This window comes from Heliconius melpomene, chromosome 6 (genome assembly GCF_056956725.1).
Source record: "Heliconius melpomene rosina isolate 202511_hmr_F chromosome 6, ASM5695672v1, whole genome shotgun sequence".
Taxonomy (NCBI): Eukaryota; Metazoa; Arthropoda; class Insecta; order Lepidoptera; family Nymphalidae; genus Heliconius; species Heliconius melpomene.
The window spans coordinates 3,139,010-3,162,743 of NC_140394.1; the positions used below are offsets into that span (position 1 = coordinate 3,139,010).

Below are 23,734 nucleotides of genomic sequence, written 5' to 3' on the forward strand. Positions count from 1 at the left end.
GGAATATTAGCTGGTTGATAACAAATTCGGCGGCGGGGCTGAACGCCGGTAATGAATGTTCTGCCTCCTTCCGAAATTCTCTTTTATTAGCTTTCAATAACAGCGTTACTGGCAATACGGTGTCCCCCACCTATTTAGTTAGAAATTTAATTTAAAAATTGTATTTAGGTATAAGTATGTATATATTGTGCCTACATATTTGCAAGTAATGTAGTTGTTGACATTCGAAATCATTAAAAAACTTTCTAAAATATTATTATCATTAATTAGCTATTCGAATACTCTAAATAAAGACTTTATTTTTTTTTAGCTTTACGCAGTAGCTTATATATAGCAGGATAGGCGGAGGGAGCCTGGGAACATAGTGTTACGATCTCTTTAAAACACTTTCGTGTCCCACTTTCCGCTGAATTCATGAGGCATTGCGAGGTGAGTGGCGAGTCACCACGCTTTTCTTTGGAGCCAGAACAAAAAAAATAAAATACTTAATAATTAATTTTCTCGAGTGAGAATCGAACTCACAATATATCGAGCTTACATATTTAGTCACACGCTTGTGTCCTTGCGTCGCGACTGGCCTCTATAAAGTGAAGGCTGTAAATACACGTATATAACTTGTTTATATGCATTTACGTGTTAAACGAAAAAAAATATTGTGAATTAAAGTGATAAATTTCACTCCTTGATATTTATCCTGGATATTTCTGTGAAAATTCAATTTCAGCCAATGATCTGACTAAAAAATCTATTAATACCACATAGAACCCACTCAGGAATAACCATTTAATAAATGTATAAGCTTTGTAGCAGAAGTCGGTTATTTTATTAACATTGTAAGTACGTGCTAAAAATTAAGGCCAGTATAATGTTAGAAATAATAGGAATTTAGGATTTTATATAGCAAATTGAATATTATTACCGCCATTAGATTCTGTTATATTAACCTATTGCGGGTTACTATTATGGTTATGAGGTTAAACTGTGAGGATCCACCGAATTTTATTAAATTTCAAAAAATATATATTATTATATTCTTTTTTGCAACATATTATTGATTTAATATGATCTTAATATTTTTTGGGAACACTGCACAATAGTTAAATTTTAACATACATTTATAACATTTTAAAAATTATAATATACATTCTGAAAGTTATAACCAAATGTTCCTTACAAAAAGTAATCTATGAATATATTTTATTGTTCTTTTGTTAATAAAACGTCGAGACGAAGAGAACGGCTGTCTAAATTGTTCTTTAAATTTAAATGTAATTTTGTATGCAAACTGTCGCTCGACAGCAGAATAACTGGCAGGCGATGGAAACGACTCACATACGTTTTTTGGCAAACGAGAGTCCCAGACATTTTTTTTTTGTATCTGGTTTGTACTTCGTATAATTCATTGATATATTGTAAACTAGTGTTAAGTTCGTGGGTACGTACGTGGGTGGGTTAATATGGGAGACATCACAACAAATATTATTGATATTCTCAGTTTTACCTTACACTCTACTATAATCGTGTATTATATATTTATATGTATTTTACCTTGTTCTAGAAATTTCAATTAGTAATGCCAATAAAATTCAATACGTAGATACTTTCTAAGATTTAAGTATAGGTACTGGTCAGAAGCGATTTCGTTTTTTACTATGTAAAGAATGATAATATAGTGGTTTTATTTTTTTAAATGTAACTTTTACCTTATTTTGATACATATTTGATAATTTAAAAAATATCTATATAATCTGTAATTTGTAATAATTAAAAAAATATTTTTTGGAGTTGGGTTTTCAATAGCTTACAGGAGATCCTGAATCTCGTGATAAAAGAATTAAATACTTAAATATTAAATTTTATTTAGTTCCTAATATTTATTTTAATTTTATTTTTATTATAAGCCATCCGTTGCAGGTAAATTATTTCGATAAAAATACGAAAGTATAAAAAAAATATATAAATATTATATAGTGCATGAAAATAGCGATCATCGGTATTGGATCGTAAGAGTTGGGTCTCTCATACAGATGCCGGGTCGTCGAATATTGCATTCTTTTCTCATACCACTAATATGATAAAAAATTGTTTTAGTATGTACTTAAGGAATATAAGAACATTTTTTGTAATTTATTACGTAATTTATTGAAAAAGAAGAATTTAAGAAAAAATGTCTATAAGAGAAAAATATTTTTCTATATTATTGAGACTATACTAAATTTGGCTGTTATTTCAGATTGTAGTTGTTTTGTGTAACTTTTATATTGCAACCGAAATAAATGAATGGAAATTTTCTTTTATACAGCGCTTTATAACTGTTACAAAATGTCAAAGTATTTTTGTTGGATATTAAATACAAAAACTTTTTTTTTAAAATACTTTTTATACCTTACAATTCAATTACCACAGTTACAAATATAAATTATGTAAATATAATATTAATTAAAATGTCAACATGTTACCAATGTTCATGATGACATTCAGTTATCGTGTATTTAAGTTATTATTTTTATTTATACTCTGTATTACCTAAATTACCTTTCCCGCCTAAATTTCCTGGCACTGCTTGTTAAGTGTTTTAACTCAATGCTGCGATTTGTCCACCAGGCGGTAAAGAAAAAATAAATAGCTACTTTTTATATTAGGTACTTATATTCATGTACTATGTTTAAATATAAGTATATTATATAGATAAGTCCACTTTTACGTCAACAATTCATTCTTAGTGTCGCTATAGAGCGCGATGTTGCGGATAGACGTCTAGAAATTAAAATATCTGCAGAATTCCGCAATGAAATTTGTGCTGTTGCCAAATCTTGTTAAAAATATCCGTCGTAAATTTCCCCGCAAGCCTTCAAGAAAATTCTATTATATATAACAAGTAAATATTGATTTATGACATGAAATATGTGACATACGATAGCTGAATGTGATTCAAGAAAATATTGATTTATACTACCAGTTCAGTTGGTGTTAAAGTAAAATGGTCTTCGTGGACCCGGTTTATTGGGAACGGAAGTGTCTTAACGGGAACGGAGTGTCTTATCATTAGGTTTGCAAGTATGCAATACCACAATTTTTAACTAAAAAGGTAACCCAGATAGAAGTAAACATAAAAAAGTACAGGGTTAAGAAAATTCCTTTCGAATATTCTCGTCCCTCTGTAATTAAATTTAAAGAGAACCGCGTTCGTTGGAGTTTGGGGCCGTTGTTTTGATTTAAGGAAATTAATTAGTGTAACTGCCGAGCACACTCGCGCTGAATGGCCTTAAGGTGTAATTTTCTTAATAGAAATTATCTATACCCCGAAATTGCTAAATTAATGGATATTATATTCTATTTTGGCCGATTTGTTGCTAGCGAGGAATCTGTAGTATTTACGTTGTAAAGATATTCAACACTGACTTCAGATTCAGTTTACATTTATATATAGAATATTTTTAGGTTATAATAGCAATTAATTACAAATACTACATTTTTATATATTCACGCTGAATCCCGCTCACAGCATAAATTAGTGTTAAGAGATTCCATCCCCATTAAGACACTTCCGCTTCCCATTTTCCGCTGAATTCACAACACATTGTGTGTGTAATAGCGGAGTTCAACGCCGTAATTCTACAGTCTTAAATAAAAAGTTGAGTCATTTTTACTATACACTTCACATAACAAATTTCACTCAAAAAGCAATGTAAATATCATGTAAGTAAAGAACACAAAGACCGTATAAAATATAACAATAGACAAATTTTCTGAACGCGTTAGAGCGCAGCTAGGCGGATTACCTACCTGCTGCGCAATCTCGCTCCTCGCTAGGCAAAGAAATTTTTAACAAAGTTCTGCATACTTAAGTATGTACTTTGAACCATGATGAAGCGTGATAAATTGCCTCAAGACTATAAGACGCTAAAATCAAATTAAATCAGCTTCACGCTGTATCCCGCTTACGGCAGGGTAGACAGAGGGAATCTAATGTTAAGACACTCCGTTCCCTATTTTTCGGAACGTGGCAGAGCTCAACTGCGAGCTTTTATCCTGGTTCTAGAGCGAAGAAATGGAAATATTAATAAATAATAGTTCATTCTCTTGAGTGGGGATTTCAACGAGCATAAACGACTATAAGACGTGGTAATTAAATAATTTCTAATTTCTTCTTTTTTATGGAAAAAGACAGGGCATACGAGCGTAAGAATTATCAGATGGTAAGTGATCACGGAGGAGCTACAGCTGTTGGCCTTTAAACTGGAGATAGATGCGCTTTTACCCAGGTTACGATACCCAGGTTATATCCACCTGGAAACACTGCCGCAGTTAAGCCATTCCACATTTGGTGGCGCGTGCGAGGAAGTTCCTCCTAAACCGCACAGCACCGGAGTGCCACTTATCCAGATTTTTGCGAATGGTAGTTCTAAAATTGTGAAGAAAATATTTAAGGTGCCCGCCAATTACGAATTCGTTCAACATCTGTGCTCTAATAAAGAATTTTGTTCGCTCTAGCTTTAAATGAAGAGACGATGTAGCAGATGTGTCGTCATTCGCGTTTTACCTATTTCCAATGGATATTTGAATAATATATGAGATGAGTATTGGGATCTATACATAATATGGATTTAATATGTGTAACAGGTTTGAAGGTTCGTTTAAAGTTAATGTCGTCTTTTTATTCGATTTTTGTAGTATTTTTCTTTTATATTTTAATTTTAATATAGTAAATTATTGTTTATACCATTTTTTTTCTTTCCTAAGCGTGGAAAAGAATTTTAAAAATATAAAAAGAATATTTTTAAATATTCTTTCTTTTTTTTCAAATGATAATTGTAAGCAATTAACAATGAGATAATTCCTAAAAATCTTACTAAAGAGATGCTAATAACATAATAAATACGAGTAAGTCAATACGCTTGTATGAGAATTTCGACGTAGCTTGATAGGAACGTATTTTAATTAGTAGTTAGAGTGTTTGGATAGGTTCAAGAGGCGCGAGTTCAAATTCCGCTGCATTAAATTTTAACAAAAAATAATTGCAATAATAACAACAAAAATGTATAAAAAATTTCTTCGTAACATTTGAAGTTCCTTATTTTACTTAAAATTAAAATATTTTTATATAAGTTTTATCAAACTTTTAGATTACAGTCCATTGAAATTCAAATCAAAGTTTCCAGTTTCATAGTAATAATAGCAATATTAAACCGATATTTTTCGCAAATAGTGATGTTGTGTCAGGAATTGGGTTGTTATGGTAATTTTATGAGTGTCGCCAAGTAATAAAGTCGGAATACAGGTGCGTCTATATTCATAAACTGGCCTCCTTATATTTATGCTTCGACCCTTCAAATAGAACTGTAATGCCTTATGAATAAGTCATGGACGAAAGTGACATTGATGAATGTAATTGAATTACGAGAAACAATTATTAATGTTAATATTCAATAATTCATTTATCCTCCTCTTCCTCTGTCACATTATATCGTCAGAATATTTAGGGTGTAGACTGCTGCTATATTGATATTGGTTACCTTCAAACATTTTTACTTTAGTATGAACTTTTTAATATTTGAAAGTATTTAGTATTTATAAGTACTTTTAAATTTTTACTCATCTCCTGTCTTTACGCAAAAAAAAAAAAAGAAATAGATAGTGTTTAGGCACCCTTCTTTGTCGATTTGAAAACAATGTCGCTTTCAGGTATATCCAAATTACCGAACGATATTCTTCTATTATCAGTGCTAGACGAAAAAAATGATACTATCCTTAAATTTTTAATATATAATATCGTAGTATGAGAATAGTATATATGTATATGAAAATAGACGAAGGACTTTAATAACATACGCTGTGCACAAACTCATCTGTCAAGTTTTCCCTGTTTTGCATAATATGTCCGTATCACTTAGCCTACCTGTTCCAAATTAACGTACGTCTAATCTTCATGGAGGTTGATACTGAGGTAGCCACAATGTTTGGTTATTTGATGGGAAAACATAATTTAATTTATAAACAATTATTTTGTATGAAAAAAGGGGAGTTGTTATTTTAAACAGGAGAAGATTAACATTTTTCTAGATATTTTCTTTGTTAATTATTAATCCTGCTAAATATTATTATGTATTAAATTCAAACTCAATTAAATATTTTATTTAAATATCATTTGATTCTAATAATGGCAGCAAACAGTCCAGATGTATCTAACCACACTGGGCATGAGAAATATATTTTTAAATACTTAGAACTATTAGTTTTTGTACTGCCTTGACAATTCTATAGCAGATTTGATTGAACATCAAGTATTAACATAAAGTTTATTATTATAAATTATTTGTAAGTTACTTATGTTATAACAATCTAACTTTATATATAGGTTAATTAGCAATTAAAATATTTAAAAAAATACAATTTAAATCTCAAATAAGTTTAAAAACATTTAAGAAAAACATTTACGTTGCTGTCCCTACAAAGGTATGGTCAACATATTCATAACTGCAAACTCATGAGGTCATTTATATCCGTTCTCTACAAAGGATTTGTAGTCTCATTCGTTATACCGATACATATGTCAGGAACTCCAGACGTACCATCACTATTAGTAACAAGGCTGAATTCCACCTGGATTTTCTTATTAAGCTGTCCTTTGACAGAGATTAAAATTGGTAATTTATTTCGGTGGGATATTTCTAGATTATCCTACTTCTTCAGTTTCCACGTTTTTAACACTTTTTAAATGAAATTATTTTTTTTATTTTCTTGGTTGTCACTCCCCATGTTCCCCATCTTCATTCGAATTCTGAAGTTTTTGCGTGTTGAGTGGTAGAACTCAACGCCGTGATTTGTCGTCGCTAGATTGAGAAAAAATATGTTAAATATTTTTCAAAAGCAAGTATCGAATCCACAGTCTGCCGCGTTTAGAGTCGCACGCTTGGTCGCTTGGCCGCTTGGCCACTACTGGCCTCATTTTAGTAGTTGAAAATCCATTTATCCATAGAGACGGACATGTTCACCTAACGAATACCAAAATATACGCCATTTAACCAATTAAAAGAGTTTCATTTAAAAACATATCATTATCATTTTTCTGAAATAGCTACATATTTAGAAACCATTGTGACTTTTTAATGAATACTCTCTACTGTACAGCTGGAACCTGTTTTTTAATATATTTTTTAAATTGTACAAATCCAGCTTAAAAGCCAAGAAAATCAGTAGATATACTGTTTGTCTAGGCTGGTTAGAAAAGGTGAAGGTTGATATGGATGGACCGTAGTCCACCAACCTTTTCATTGAAAGCGGAGTTATTTGTCATAAGCCTTCCTCTACTGAAGGGGCGACCCTTCTAAAATACTAGCGATGCGTGATGATATCTTTACTACGTCTGCTTTATTTAGAATTATTTCGTACATTTTTTCAGTTTCAAGCTATATTTCACATGTAGCAGGATAGACATTGGGAATCTAGTGTTAAGATACTCCACTCTCCACTTTCCATCATATTCTGAGGGCATTGCGTGTTGAGTGTCAGAACTTTCCTCGAGTGGGAATCAAACCCACCACGACATATATGAATAAAATGTATTTCCCGAAAGCTAAATATAAGCATACATTTAAATTCAAGGTGCGAATGAATACAGGAGTTACCATTTTACGAGTAAAGATTTATTTCCACCACCAGTGTTTTTACTTCCGTAACGCGCACGTCACGTCCGTAATACTATCTGAGGATTAGTCTTGGAGTGGAAAACGTTATGATCTCGTCGTCTTTGTTTAAAGATATTATATTCTCGCATCTTTCGGAAAGGTCGTGAATTTAGTTCTGTTTGTTCAACTAAGAGCTCCGTGGGACAGTGTGATCGGTTTCTGTCGTCTCGCTTATTATTTTATGGTGTAGAATGTTATATAATACGTAGATCTAAGGATATGTAGGCTAAGTAATTATTGCTGACAGAAGTTATGGGTTCAATTATTACGTTCTACGTTACGTTCTCTATTATTACGTTCATATCTATTATCTACCTATTACTTTTCAACTTGCACTTCATGGTTTTTTTTATTATAAGAATCATAAAAGTGTATCAAAACGTTACGTGAATCACTTCTTATTACTAAAATGATAGTTAAATTGTATATGTAGTATTTCGTTATATTTAATACTACATATTTCATAGAAAATTAGTATGATTTGCTAACTAAATTAGTCAACATGCCTTAAATATACATTTGGTAACCTAATTCCACATCATTCGGTAGCATATATTTAAAATTAGGTCAAAATTTCTAAGATTTGAGGCCTTCGCGGCGCAGCGGCACAAGGGTGTGACTGTAACGCTACGGTTGTGGGTTCGATTCCCACTCGATGATGTTAAATATTTATTTACGTTTATATTTCCATTACTTCGCTCTGGTGTAGAGGCAAAGCGTGGCGTTGAGTTCTGCTACTCAACACTGAACAGAATTCGACAGAAAGTGTGGAACGGTGTGGAACACTAGGTTCCCTCCGCCTACCCTGCTGTATGCGGGATACAGCGTGAAGTTGATAAAAAAATATAAGACTTATCCTCAATATATTACAAATTACAGGTGCATTTTACATTCGGTTATATAATATACGAGTAAGAAATACGAGAATAAAAGTTGCAAGTAAAACAACATTTTGACATAACGACAAACATAACTCGTCGCAAGAGAAGCATCGCAAGTTCTACAGCTCACTGGAGATCTTGGATTTATAAATATTTTGTCGTAAATTATTTCTCTTTTATATTTTTGTTTTGAATTGGTTTATTTTTGATACGTTCAACTTTCTCACATTGTAGCGAACCGATATGAATGTTGTGAAATTGGACATGGATAATATAAATAATAAACTAATACTTTTAAAGAAAATATCATATTTTATAATAGGAGGGACTAAACTATTTTCATTTTCTTGTCTTGGTTCTTATAAAACGCAATAAAGTGCGGCGTTGAAGTTCGCAAGTCAATATGTAATGTCTTAAAAATTGAACAGAGGGTGATGCGGATTGTTTTAACCGTAGGTTCCCTCTGCCTACCCAGCTACACGTCCATTTCCACATCATTCATATGTCTGCCTTATCGCAGAGGTAATCCTAGTAATGGAATGTGAATGACTATAATCGAACAACGTAGATAAAAGTAATAAAATTACTTCAAAATATTTATTTAGGAAACATATAAAAAATTGTATAGGACCTGGAAACCGTCCTATTAAGGGGCGCGGGTTCAAATCCCGCTACATTAAAATTGTTATACGTTTCCAAAATAAATATATTCTCTTTCCCAAATATGGTATGGCACTTCAAAAATGAAAAGAAAAACGAGTTAAAGAATTTTCACAATCATCAGAAATTGACGACCAAAATCAAAGAATCTTTCTTATAAAAGGCAGGTAAAAGATAGTAACATCGTTGTGGATACATCATACGAGAAAAGATACCTATAAAAGGTAAAAATTGGCCCTCAAAGCTGCGTCAATAGGTATCGTACTTTTCTATCAGATTTTGGTTCCATCTAATCACATAAAGGGCGTCGGTAGTGAGAAGTCGATATTTCACTTTTTATGTCGCACTGTCATCCACGTTGTCGTAAAAATATATATAGAAAAAGTAGCTAGCAGCAGTTTTACGATGTCTTTAATGTGTTTGTTGTCTTTTTATAAGCTTTACTTTGTTTCGAGTTGAAAGTCTTTGTTAGGTTTAAACGATAGACGTTATAAAATAGTGATAAATTATTCTCTTTCAAAAGTATATAGCAATTTTTTTTTTAAAATATTACTTGTGGGGTAATTTTGGCAATGTTTTTAAAAAAAATACATATTTCTAATTAAATACGAAGATAAATATTAAACTCAAACCATTAGTTTATGGTTTGTTAAAAAAATCTAGAAAAAGTGTTCTACATAAAAGTAAGAAAGTAATAAATTGTGATCAAGTCCGCTAAGTAATATTGTAAATGTACCGCAGAGGATTAATCTTTTTTGCAATATTAGGGTTGACTTTACTTCATAACATGAAGAAAGCTCTGTATCATATATATTTTTTGATTTTTGTCGCTTATTTTCATGTAAATGAATATAATTGTTTTGTTTGGTAATATTCTTTTTAATAAATCTAAATAAATTTAATTCCCAGTGAAAATTAAGATCTCGTCGCATGCTCAAATTCGTATTCGAGAATCTGACCGTCTCTATAAATACGCAGGGTACGGCGTTAACTTCCGTAATATTTAAAGTACAAGATAACTATTTTCACCAAAAAGAAAAAGCTGAGGGTACAATTTATATTGTTAGTAATAGTTCTTAGTACTTTTACTCATTTCCACCATAATGTTAATAGAATTGAATACATATTTTACTTATATTGAACGCCAGTTTAGATTAATTATTATTTTTCTATAGTTCATGTTAAGTCTGCATACAACCTCCCATGACCTCCTGTTTGTAAGTTACACTTTATCACTACCTAAGCGAAGAGGCAAAGTGTTAATGCGTCGTAACTATAAGCATATTGATCACGACTCGTTTGCTTCAGACGCTAGTTTAATGGATTGGTCTCATTTTTATTCATCTTCTGACATTGACGAAAAAGTTGACATTTTTAACAATAACTTATTATCTTTATTTAACGCTCATGCACCACTTAAACCAGTCCGTTTTAGACGCCCGCCTGCCCCTTGGCTAACTTCGTACGTAAAAATAATAATGAAGAAACGCGACAAAGCCAAGAGAAAGTGCAAGTGGCACCCGAGTCCAGAGAATGTTGCTGTCTATAAAAAGCTGCGAAATCGGTGTAACAGGTTGTGTAGAGATGCAAAACGCCGGTATATAACTTCCTGCATTGATAATTTCTCTCCTTCTCAAACATGGAGATTCTTTGAGTCACTAGGCGTGGGTAAATCTCGTAACATTTCATATCAGTCCATTGATTTGAATTCTCTAAATAGTTACTTTTCTACTTCCCCCGTGCGTATGGCCAAATCCAATAAAACTTTATGTCTTCGAAAACTGGCTCAGGCCACCCAGCCTAACTGTGATCCTTTTGCATTCCATGAAGTGACAGTAGAAGAAGTTAGAAAGGGTATCGTATCTACTTCCTCTAAAGCTGTTGGAAGTGATAACTTAAGTCGTGACATGTTGCTGCTAGTGCTACATCTTGTAACTCCTATTATTACTCACATTCTAAACTTCTCATTCGAGTCAAGCTCTTTCCCTACTGCCTGGAAAAGTGCACATGTACTCCCGTTACCTAAACAATCTAATCCTATTCATTTTTCACACTTTCGTCCTATTTCCATCCTTCCTGTCCTTTCGAAGTTCCTTGAAAAATCAGCTTTTCAACAGCTTTCTAACTATCTTTTCCAAAACAATCTTTTAAATACATTCCAGTCCGGCTTCCGCCCATCACACAGTACATGTTCAGCGTTAATTAAAGTTACTGATGATATTCGTTTCGCGATGGATAATAAAAAATTAACTATACTTATTTTACTCGACTTTAGTAACGCGTTTAATTCTGTGGATTTTGATGTGTTACTTGGTATCCTTTCCACACTTAACATCTCTTCTGCTGCCACTGAATGGTTTCGTTCTTATCTTCGGGGTCGCAAGCAAAGAATCTACACCGGAGAGCTTTGCTCTGACTGGGCTGATTTGGTAACTGGTGTACCTCAAGGCGGCGTACTCTCTCCTCTGCTCTTTTCCATTTTTATAAATGAAATTACCAAAATCCTATCTTGTCAATACCATCTTTACGCTGACGATTTACAGCTATATAGACACGCCACTCTTGAAGACTTAAACACTGCAATTCTGAACATTAACACTGATCTCGCACTTATTAGTGAGTGGGCAACTTTGTTTGGCCTTCTTATTAACCCCTCCAAATCTCAAGCTCTAATAATTGGCAGTAGGCAATTACGTGCCAGAGTAGATTTTAGCACCTTGCCTTGTATTAAATTAAACGAGACTATAATACCGTTGTCTGATTCAGCAAGAAATTTGGGTCTCATAATTGATAGACAGTTATCGTGGTCTCCGAACATTAATGTAATCAGTAAACGCATACATTATTCTCTGCACTCTCTTAAACGCCTTCAAAATTTTTTACCTATTCGCACTAAAATCATTCTTGCTCAATCTCTTCTTCTGCCACTGCTAGATTACGCTGACGTTTGTTATCCTGATGCTAACGAAGAGGCTCTCGACAAACTTGACCGACTTCAGAATATGTGTATTCGTTTTATCTTCGGCTTGCGCAAATTTGACCACGTGTCTGATTTCCGTCGACAACTGAATTGGCTTCCTGTGCGTTTACGTCGTAACCTGCACATTCTCACTATGCTTTTTAACATTTTAAAGTCATCCTCTCCTTCTTACTTAAGGGAGCGTTTTCAATTGACACTTCCAAGTGAAAGACCGGTACGCTCATGTGTAACTCAAAGAAAACTTGAGTACCCTATATGTAATACCTCTTTTTATGAAAAATCTTTCACAGTTCAAGCAGTGCGCTTATGGAACTCACTACCTAACTCTATACTGTCGGGCAATCCGTCGCTAAATACTTTTAAAATCAAATTAAAACAACATTTTCTTAATCTCAATTAGAATCTTTAGTAGTCGCTTTGTCTTTTTCCTTATTAATTTTCTTTTCCTGTTTCATCTCTTTTGTGTCATTGTATATATTTATATGTTGTATGTGTGTATGTTTGTATAAGTATGTTTGTTTATATATGTTGTTGATGTATAGTAATATTTATTAATATTATGTATTATATATATTTATATATTATAATATAGTGTATTAATATTTGTATGTAGGTTTATTATTATTATTATTAACGTAATATTAAAATACCGCACCCGAATAATTTCTTTTGACATCTCCTACATCCAAGGGTTTCTGGTAGAGATCTCTATTAGAGATAAGTTATCCTTTGTACACATTTTTTCTATTGTTATAAGTTTTCTGTACTTTCTTTCTTGTGTGGTACATAAATAAATGAAAAAAAAAAAAAAAAAAAAAAAACAAAATTCCTCTAAAATTTCTTTGAGGCGTTGCCAAATATTCTAAGTGAATCAAAAGGAATACCGTCATATAACGTGTGTCTACTATAGAGCAAGTCGATGGAACTTAAGCCTACGAATAAAAGCGTTCTTCACTTCATTGTGAAACACGCCCCCGTACTGTACGAGAACACTTGTTTGTGTTTAAGTCTCGGTTAATAATTAAACGACTTGTAAGGCTGAGTTTATTACACGAAAGATGAGTCTTGAATATAAATATAGTTGTTAAGTACATTTCTTTTGTATATATTAGGTTCACGCTGTATTCCGTAGCAGGGTAGGCATAGGGAACCTGGGATAGGTTCCCGTGTTAAGGCACTCTGTTCACATTAAAACACTTCCATTCCTTCTTGAGCGAGGAAATGAAAATAAATACTAACTATTTTATTTCCTTGAATAGTATCGATCCCACATCCCTTCACGACTGGCTGGAAAAAATAAAAGTTATGGGTAATTAATTCTTATATTAGATAAGCAATAAGGGAAATATTATGTAATTTGCTGCTTATATTAATTTAGAAAATCTTTATAATAATATAAAACGTAATTAACAAATAATTATTTAAATTGTAACACGCAGAACCGCAACACGGTTAAGTAACGGCCCCTCATTTACCAGACATACGTTCAAGAAAGCTATTAAAGATAAGAATTTCCATCGAATACTAAACAGATGACTCAATTTGCAAAATTACTTACCGTATAATAAATTTTGGCAGCTATCTGGCGGCCAATAAGTCACTGTTGTGAATAGAACTGAATACAAAATGGTGGTCTCTCATATTTCAAGTCATGTACACATACGTGGATTTCAGCGGAGAGTGATTGATTAAATGTTGACCTTCTGTAGGGTTGCCATTAGTAAAAACGAGCGAGCGGTGTGTTAAAAAATGTAGAATGTTAATTTATTTTGATTGATTTATTTTTTTATATTTAATTAAATATAAATATATGCTTTTTTGTTTGTTTTATTGGGTTGTGTAATTATAGATTATTTTTGTAACGTTATTGTTGTTTTAAAATAATTTTATATTTTTTATCGAATTATGCGTGTTTTTTTTAAATACAAATAAAATCATCATCATAAATGGATACCAATGAATTTTCATTATAATTTCCAATTCCAAATATTTTAAACTATGATTCTAAAGAAAAAAACGTTTAACTTAATAGTTGCCTTAGTGTAACAACAAATTGAAAAAAATAAAGGCTTTAAAGAAATTACGAAAGCCAGCCTCATTTTATGCCGCTATATATTATCCCCAACAACATTTATCATAGATAAGTGTGCTCCTTATTTATAAATGAATAACTTATAAGGCGTAATGGAGCTATGCTATTTTACGCGATATGGAAATTTTAGTCCCAACGGTAGTATAAGCAGTTATATTTTTATTTAACCCTGTTTGCTTTACTGGCACTGGCTGAGTGTACAAATAACTTTTATTTTATTTTTAATTTCGACATGTATTCGAGACTGGGTTTTATTTTGTATGGATTTTTGTAGGAAATTTGGCAGCAATATCGTTTCCATCACTGCGTCGATAAACAGGATAGAAAATATAAGGAGGAACGAAAAAAATGTATGAAATAAGGGCCGGCGTCGAGGTTAATGAGAATGGGCGTCGTTTCGCATCCTCCTTTACCGTACATATTTTGTTTCCATGCGACCGAACTGGCAAGTTCAGGACAAAACTATTAACAATGCGTAAACTGATTTCTCGTCGAGTTCCAATATATAGTCGAAATTGCTTTGAACGTCACGTCTGTAGCACTATTGCGTTGCTTTTGACGAGCACAGGCTTAGGTTGATTCCTTCGATGTAGGGGAATCGATTGGATATGTCGATTTATGTTGTTTGTTAATATTTAACGGGGTATGTGAATAGTTAAAAAATGTATGGAATGGAAAGTTTTTTATAATGTACTAGTGAAACTGAATGTTTTTGTAGTCCAATATACGATGGTTTTCCTAATTATTGTTATTTCATTATATAAGGCTAAGGTTATATATAGCCTATAGCACACCTGAATAATGTAGCTTTTATATAAAATAAACAAAAACGACATCCGACCGAGTTCTAGAGATCTTAGCGTTTAAACAAACTTCTCTTTTTTTAACGTAACGTGTTAACGTTTTATTATATTAATATAGATACGTAGGGCATAATAGAATAAACTAATTTTAATTCATTATTATATTTAACTTAAAGTATATAAATATAACATGTGAAATAAAACGAGAAGCTAAAAAAATCTTCATTGTTTCCATTGTTTCATTGAACATCACAGTTTGAAAGGTTTTGTAAAATAATTTGAGTGTTTCCATTAAGTTAAAAGCTAAGCTATATGAAAAACAACAAGCACAACATATATATTTTTTATAAAACACAATAACATGTACAGTAGATGCCCATTATTTTCTGTAAATAGTAAGTCCAGCGTTGAGTCTCGGCACTCTCCAGATAGTGTTCCGAATTAGGACTAAAAGTGAAGAATGAGAGCCTCCACATTCTTCACTTTTAGTCGTAAAACTGTAATTGTGTTTAATTTATTATTTAATATCAAATATAATTCTTATTTCTAAGAATACTAAGTATGTTATTCACAAGAAATATTGTATTCAAAGAAAGATCATATCTAATATCACAGTGATATTGAGTTTTCATATAATGCTAACTTTGGCGAAATTGCGCCGTCGTAAGTCACGTCTGGCACAAGCCAGCGACAGAGCGTCAGCACAGAAAATTATTTTATGAGGCTTATTGATTGGTTTATATATCTTACTAGTGGACCCGGACGCGGCTACGCCTGCTTGAACTATAAGAATATTTATTAAATATAATATAATATATTTATTTTTATAAGGATGAATATCAAAATATAAGTTCATTTTGGGTGACGTTTTCTTAAAACAACAAAGAAACTTTGCAAACCGGTGCTTAGCAACGACAGTTGTTATTAACATGGCAGAATAAATTGCATGTCAAATTAGAAAGTATTTTAATTTATTAGTACATATGTGTAATGTAATATTATATAGCCTATAGCATTTCTGAAGAATGCAGCTTTCATACAAAACAAAAACATAGTAAATTGGATCAGTAGATCCAGAGATCTTAGCGTTCAAACAAACAAACAAACAAACTCTTCCGCTTTATTATATTAGTATAGACTAGTATAGATTTTACTTAATATAGTTTGGAAGTTAATTTTAACTAAAATTAAGTGAAAAAAATATTATTTAAATTTGAAGAACTGGAGAAAATTATGTTATAAATAAGCTTGATAAAAGAAAAAAGTAAAATATCGTATAATGCATCTGTATATTTTGCTCTAAATTTAAAAATGCAACAAGACCAAGCTCATTGCTTCTAGTTACATGTTGGCCAGTTAAAAGTTTTAATTGCTTTAAAATACCTCTGGAGTAACAGACGTACAGTAATCAGTGTAGTGGCGGCGAGCTGCCAAGGGTAGGCCGGTTCATTAGGTCCTGGCTGCAGAGCTGCCCGCTCGCGCTGCGTCAGCCCTCGTTACTCTAATGACAGCGATTTCGCTCCACCCAAGTCCGCAATTTTAGTTTCAGCTACAGTTTACTTTTACCCTTCACTAATGGCCTATAAAGCTTCCTTATTTCAACATTGATTTTGTTCCAAATTTTTTGTTGCCAAATTCTGTTTGAGAGTATTCGATTACGATGATAGCCCCCGGAACAGTCCAATTTTCCTGATATATTTTTGGACCAATTAAAATGATTGCGCAAATAGTGGCAGATGGTTTCAGTAAAAAGGTCGGGTGAGGTCTGATAAGTGCTCGAGTATATGAAACTCTTTGTTTGTAGAAGTAGCGTTTTCCCTTTTTATTCGGTTAACCGCAAAAACCCGCCACATCCTGACTATGATTTATTTTGCGGCCTGTAAGCTGCGGGTCACTTTAATAAATGTATTTGGGGAAGGTGCCCTTAGAAATGGATGAAACTCTCTAGATGCAATAATTTTATATACATCATATATCTACCGTCGTCGGGTGGTCGAAGCCTTAATAAATTATTCTGTCAATTGCATATGACATTATTATTCTCTGAAATATCTTTCTTTTGGAGTATTTTCTTCTTTATATTAATGTACATAGTGCTTACGGACTATAATTCTTTTAGTAGATATTTAGGGTAAAAGAATTACATTTAAAATAAATGAGGATTTATGCCTAACATAGATTTAATAGAATTTATGATTGATTAAATGTATCTTCCTTCAGACTGTTTATGCTGAAAAATGTTATTTTAGTAAAAACATTTAGGAAGGGTCGAGGACAGAAATAATCCAAATTAAGGGACATAATTGTACTTAGATTTTCATAAAATTAAAAGATCAAATAATTTTTCCCCCTTCATCGTAGACTTGTCTTAATTTATGTAAGTATAACTTTGCAAAGTTTATAATAATGAATTATCAGTCATTTTACAATGTTAATTAAGTATAATAAGCACTCTTTCCCTTCAAAAAATTAAATACTAAAATATATTAGTTACAATATGTATATTTTTCTAGTATTCGATACTAACAAGACAAGGTAAGCGATTTCTGATAACCGGCTGTTTAAATCATGCTCTGGGAATGCCCATCGGGGAGCAATCTCGGGTGGAGCGAAGATATATTGCGCGAACCGAATACTTGCGTTCTCAAAATATCGTATCAGGGAGCGCCGTATGACACATATATGTATAAATAGTGCGGCGTAGAAGTCAGTTGACTAAATAAAAATGAGCCTGTGGGGGCTGTGAGCGGAGGAGCAGAGCGCCGGCGCCGTGAGAGTGGCCGTCGCTTCAGGCAGTTTCGAGCCAGACTCGCCGGCGCCCGCCCGTAGCCGCGGACTGCCCTGCTACGCGCTACCGACCGCCGATGTCGTGCGTAGCTCGCGCGAAGCGAACGAACGCTCACCAGCCCCTCTTAGCTTTTAGTTATCAAGGCTGCGACAGGTGAGCGAAGTGAGCATGAGTGCCCGTTTCTCCGCGCCTGTAATGATTTGGAAGTGACTGTGCTCTAAACTTACAATGACAACTATGTTTCACTTACGCAACGTTGAAATAGACTTTTGCCACTTTCGAAATAATAAGTTTGTGTTGCGCCAACTTCAGTGCCATCTAGTTTTTAATCCAGCTTAAGTGAGAACATTCGAGCGAAATGGCTTCACCTTTTAGGGAATGTTTTTTACTTATTTTTATAATACTGCAAGTGACTAATGTTATATCGGCTTGCCCTAAAGTATGTGAATGCAGGAACAATTCAAGCTCGTGTCAAATGTGTGCGTATGGTGTTTCGTTTAAAGAGAGTGTAAATAAATATCACGTGGAAGTTTGCTGTCAAAAAGACTCGACTCTGTTTAATTGGGTGAATAAGAAGGAGAATAAAACATTCACTGAAGTTGTAATTAAGTATAATTCTACTTGTAATTCAAGTAAAATAGAATTTGACTTTCCTCTGCTAGATACATATTCAATTACTATGACAAATAATAGCATAAAAAAATTGCGAATAAATGTAAAATTTAACAACGTTCGAGAGATTGATTTGTCGCACAATAAATTACAATTTATAAACAAAGGACTCTTTAATAACTTTACGAACATTCGTAAGTTAATTTTAAGTAAAAATTGTATCAATAAAATTTATGAAAACAGTTTTGCTGGTCTCACAAAATTATCAGCCCTCGACTTGTCAGAAAATAATCTTACCAGTTTGACAAATGTGTTTTCGCCACTTAAGAATCTTCAACATCTAAATCTGAGTAGGAACAACATACAATTCATTCACGATAACTACTTCAATAACTGGTTGCTCCAACATTTGGACATATCTCACAACAATCTAATAGAAGTGACACCCGGAGCGCTGCAGCAATTACCGAATCTTGCTCGGTTGTTGTTAACAGACAACCCGCATCTGGGGATTACACAGCTGGATACACAGTTGTTGGTTGGGACGGGACGCAGACTTCAGCAAATCGATGCATCGAGAACCGGCCTTTGCCAAGTTCCTGAAGCGTTCACCCATTCAGTCCGCTTTCTGTCTCTCGTCGGCAATAAAATAACATCTATAAGATGTGGTGACCTCGATAGCTATCCTTTGTTACAATCGCTAGACTTTTGCGATAATAAAATTTCATCTATAGAGGACGATTCTCTTGGAAGGTTGGAAATGTTATTGTTTTTAAATTTAAATAAAAATGTTCTTTTGAATGTACCACGATCTCTGCCGGATGGATTAAAATATTTATCAATCAATGAGAATATTATAAAGAATCTTACTAAACCAGATTTAAAAGAATTACCTAACCTTCGTATTTTGCTACTAAAAAGTAATCAAATAGAGTTTATTGAAGATAGCATATTTGATGATTTACTATCATTAGAAATGTTGGATTTGTCTGATAATCCGATAAAATGGTTATCCTCCAGTACATTTGATGGACCTTTATCTCTACGCGACCTGCGACTCTGCCATTTGAATTTATCTGTACCTGAAAAGGATGGCTCATTTCCTCTGTCGTCGCCTGAAAGCGTGCAAATGCTCCATCTCCAATCTAGTCCCGGCTTAGCGAGACAATTGTTATCTGACTCTGCGGCTTTAGCAGCTTTTTCCCATCTACAGTATTTGGATTTGCGCTTGAATAATCTTACGGAAATAAGAAATGATTTATTATTTTATTTAGGGCAACTCAAAACCCTAAGATTACACGGTAATCATATAAACTGCAGTAAAGAACTGTGGCTCTCGGACTGGTTGAATTTTAATAAAAGTATTTTCCATAACGAAACATGTTATTATTCGACGCTAGAGGCAAAGACAGAAATTTCTAAATATAATTGTACATTTCCAGAGACATTCACGATAAGTGAAAGCTTGCCACCAGTTAATTTGTATAGCACTGAAATGATAAACAAATTACTAAGATACTATGGATACTTGAATAATAAAACAGAACGGGTCAAACATAATTTGAATAATTCAACTACCAAGAATAGCATTAATACTTTCATTTTCAATGATAATAATGATACAAATAATGAAATTCTACAAGATCACTTCTTACTTAAAGATGCGTTTGAAGATAATAAGCTACTTAAACAGAAAAAGGAATTAAATAATTATTTAAATAATACATTATTTGTAAAGATTAGAGAATCGTCGAGAATATTAGATCAGAAAAAATATGAAAACAATCAATTAAAGTTCGATCATAAATTTTTAGATATCGAACAATACGCACCGTTTTCCACTCGATCGACAAAAAAAGAAAATGACGATGACAAGGAAATTCATCGAGAGAAATTTTCAGGAAAACGATTAAATAAACCAGTGTCAACAAAAGAACCTAAACCAATTATTTGGACAACGAGACATCAAATTATTGGAGTCTCTGTCGTTACTGAGGCTTACACAGTGAATCCAAACGGCAGATTAGAATATTCGTCGTATCGAGAGAGTCATGCAAGCTACGCTCAATATATCGGAACGATAGCTGTTATATGCCTTATGCTGGTATCCTTAGTACTTTGGGCTAGTTTTCGACAAAGGTACAAAAGAAGACAGCTTAGAGCATTGAATAGAGATATAGAGGACCAAATAGAAGTGTCAAATATATCCGGAGGAGTGCTGTGGTGACATCTCCGCGCAGCCGACCCCACGCCTTTTGAATACGATTCACTACTGACGTAGCATTGTGTAAGTATTGGTAAATGTACATTTTGTAAAATAAATATAATATAGATTAATATTATAAAGAAGAAACATATTCTTCTTCTTTATAGTATACTAATATTACAAAGAAGAAACATTTGTGTTTTTGTATGTACTTTTATAGTGTTTTCACACAAAAACTACTAAACTAATTTCAAAAGTTCTTTCACCATTAGAAAGCTGCATCTTCATAGAGCGACATAGGTTATATTACATTGTCAAAAAAATAGGGATCCCTAATTAAAATTAAGTAATGTAACCCAAGGTGTGAAAAAAAAAGTTATAAAAAATCTGGCATCGCGTGCGCTGTGAAACTACTGATGATAGATATTAATATCTACAAAAAGTCCTACTATTGTAGTTAGGCCACTATATATTAACATATACTACTATATACTACTTTTTTACTTTTTAAAATGGTTAACAACTTTGTATTAATCCTTATCCTTTTATTGTAAAAAGTTTTAATAAATAATATTAAAAAAAAATTATACACATATATGACAGTTTATATAATTTTTTTTCAGAACGAGGCGGTCGACTGCAGTTAATGGGAAAAGTTTTGTGATATATCCGAACGTACATATTTTTTTATGAAATAAGTACAAATAGAGAAATATTTTAAGCAGCTTAGGTTAGTTTTTAACTGTGTATATAATGTAAACACTTTTGAATATCTTATGTGAGACCTAAAAAGCGTTAAATTAAATCGACACTATTGTATAGTACCTACGAGAGGAGTACTTATTTATAATTTTCTACTTTAATTTTGTTTCAAAGAAAATTTGTTTTGACTGTAAATAACTAACTAATGTATAAATGGTAAGCTACTTTATAGTAGGTCACTCAAACAAGCACCTCGAAAGATATTTTTTGGGACTAAAAATTCAGGTTATGTCACACAGTTTGAAAACTCATACCTATAAATAAAAATAAATAATAGCAAAATTGTTTTAGCAAATTGAAACAATAATATGATTAAAATATTTTCTATTTATTCAGTTAAAACTAAATTGTTGTCATATAAATGCTACGTAATATTAATATTATATGTAATATTCTAAACTAAATATATTATTTCAGAGCATTTTTGTTTAATACATAATAATACTGTTAAGTTAAATATGTCCTAGAGCCTTCCCCACCTAATATAATAGTATTACCTATCCCATTAGTGTGTGAAGTGTCTTAATGTGAATGGTGTGTTCCTGAAGGGAACCTGAGAACACTAGATTTCCAAGTTCCCCTACCTTGCTATGTATGGGAGATACCTATCTGAAAAAAACCTATCTCATTTTTATTTCAGCTTGATGTTGAAATTTACCGCTACTCTTATAATAGTCATTTCTCCTAATGGGGATCGAACCCACTACCGTTATATTTACATCATATTGTTAAGAATTGCCCCACTGAGTTACTAACATCAGAGAGACACTATAAAGTAGCTACAATTAGGATAAACGTTGCCAAAAAAATGCAAAGATCATGTCTTCCCTATTAATTCTTCTAGAATAACTATTTACATACATTTTTCATGAGCTACATACAATATGTACAACAGTACGTGCCATACTCATTCCTATGAATTATTTTGTAAATCTTTTTAATGTTTAAATGTAAAATAAATAATGTATTCATATTAATTTTTATTAATCAATATTATTGATCTTTTTTGTGTAGATTTTTATACTATAATATATTTATAAACTATTCAATATTTCAAATAATACGTTTCTATTGTATTTCTTTGCATATATTCTTACAATTGTATTTTTTTATTGCTCAGGTTAATTCTGTATATAAATACACAGACCTTTAGATTACAGTTATTATGTACTTAAATATTATTAACTTTTCACTTTATTAATAGTAGATATGTTTCTCGTATAGTAATTCAAGTTCATGCATCACTGTGAAACTAAGGTTGTAATTCGATATATAAACGTTCGAAGACAAATGTAGATATATGTATGTTTTTACGTAACAGTAGTTTATGTTGTACAAACAAATAGCCGAAGATAATAAATAAATAGATTGATTCATTAGCTTGTTTTATTTAATTATTCACTCTTTTCTATTAAATAACATAATTTTTAATTCATAAAATATTTTTATGATTATTTTTATTACCTTTATGCTTTAGTTCATAGCAGGGTAGGCAAAGATAAACTAAGACATCGGTTTTCTAGCGATTCTGAGGCGTTGTATTGCGTATTGAGTAAACGACGGAACTAAGCTCTGCGATTTGTCTTACCAGAGCGGGAAAATTAACATAAGTTGGAGCTTCGAGTTGGCTACTCCAAATATAATCAGTATTATTCCCCACTTTCCCTCGAATTCTTGAGGAATCGAACCCACAACCATCTCGTTTACAATGGCACGCTTGTACTCCTGCTCTACGATCTTCATTAATATTTCTATGAATAAATATTATCATATATCATATGATTTTTGTTTATTAACGTAAAATTTTCATATCTAAAATCGCCTAATTAAGGCTTGGTGTTGCTTAAAACATATAATTAGTTAAAATACCACGTAAGTCCAAATCTCCCAGTATATTTACGTTAGGTGCTCGTCCACTACTACTTAGGTTAGGTTTGTGCTTAATGTAGAACCGACGATCTTAATCCATCTTTTGTTTAACTGGATTAAAGGGGAGTGGTTAGTAAAGTGTAGTTAACTAAGTAGTTATATTGACTGGGTTTACGAGTATATAGTATGTATGTACGTATGTACAGTTGTTCTTATTTAAAAGGTCACTTTTTGTTTTAATTTAATTACAGTACAGTGTTTTTAAAGAATTGTTTTTTCGTCTTTCAAATGTAAAACACAATGTAAAGTAATACTTTTCAAAGTAAGCGCAAATGTTATTTAAAAGGAAATTTATAAAAAATATAATCTATTTTATATAACATAGACTATTCT

General features: G+C 32.3%; 1 protein-coding gene across 1 annotated transcript; it reads left to right on the forward strand.

The window, feature by feature from the left end:
* The first annotated feature begins 17,837 nt into the window (after window positions 1-17,837).
* Window positions 17,838-22,848, forward strand: LOC146538096 (uncharacterized). The gene is made up of 2 exons (XM_085186993.1): window positions 17,838-20,791; window positions 21,334-22,848. The coding sequence occupies exon 1, from the start codon at window positions 18,251-18,253 to the stop codon at window positions 20,729-20,731; it is 2,481 nt and encodes an 826-aa protein (XP_085043119.1). The 5' UTR covers window positions 17,838-18,250; the 3' UTR covers window positions 20,732-20,791; window positions 21,334-22,848.
* Window positions 22,849-23,734: the final 886 nt, after the last annotated feature.

Excerpts from the sequence above, each read along its gene's own strand:
- LOC146538096 (XM_085186993.1), top strand. The coding sequence starts at position 18,251 with ATGGCTTCACCTTTTAGGGAATGTTTTTTACTTATTTTTATAATACTG.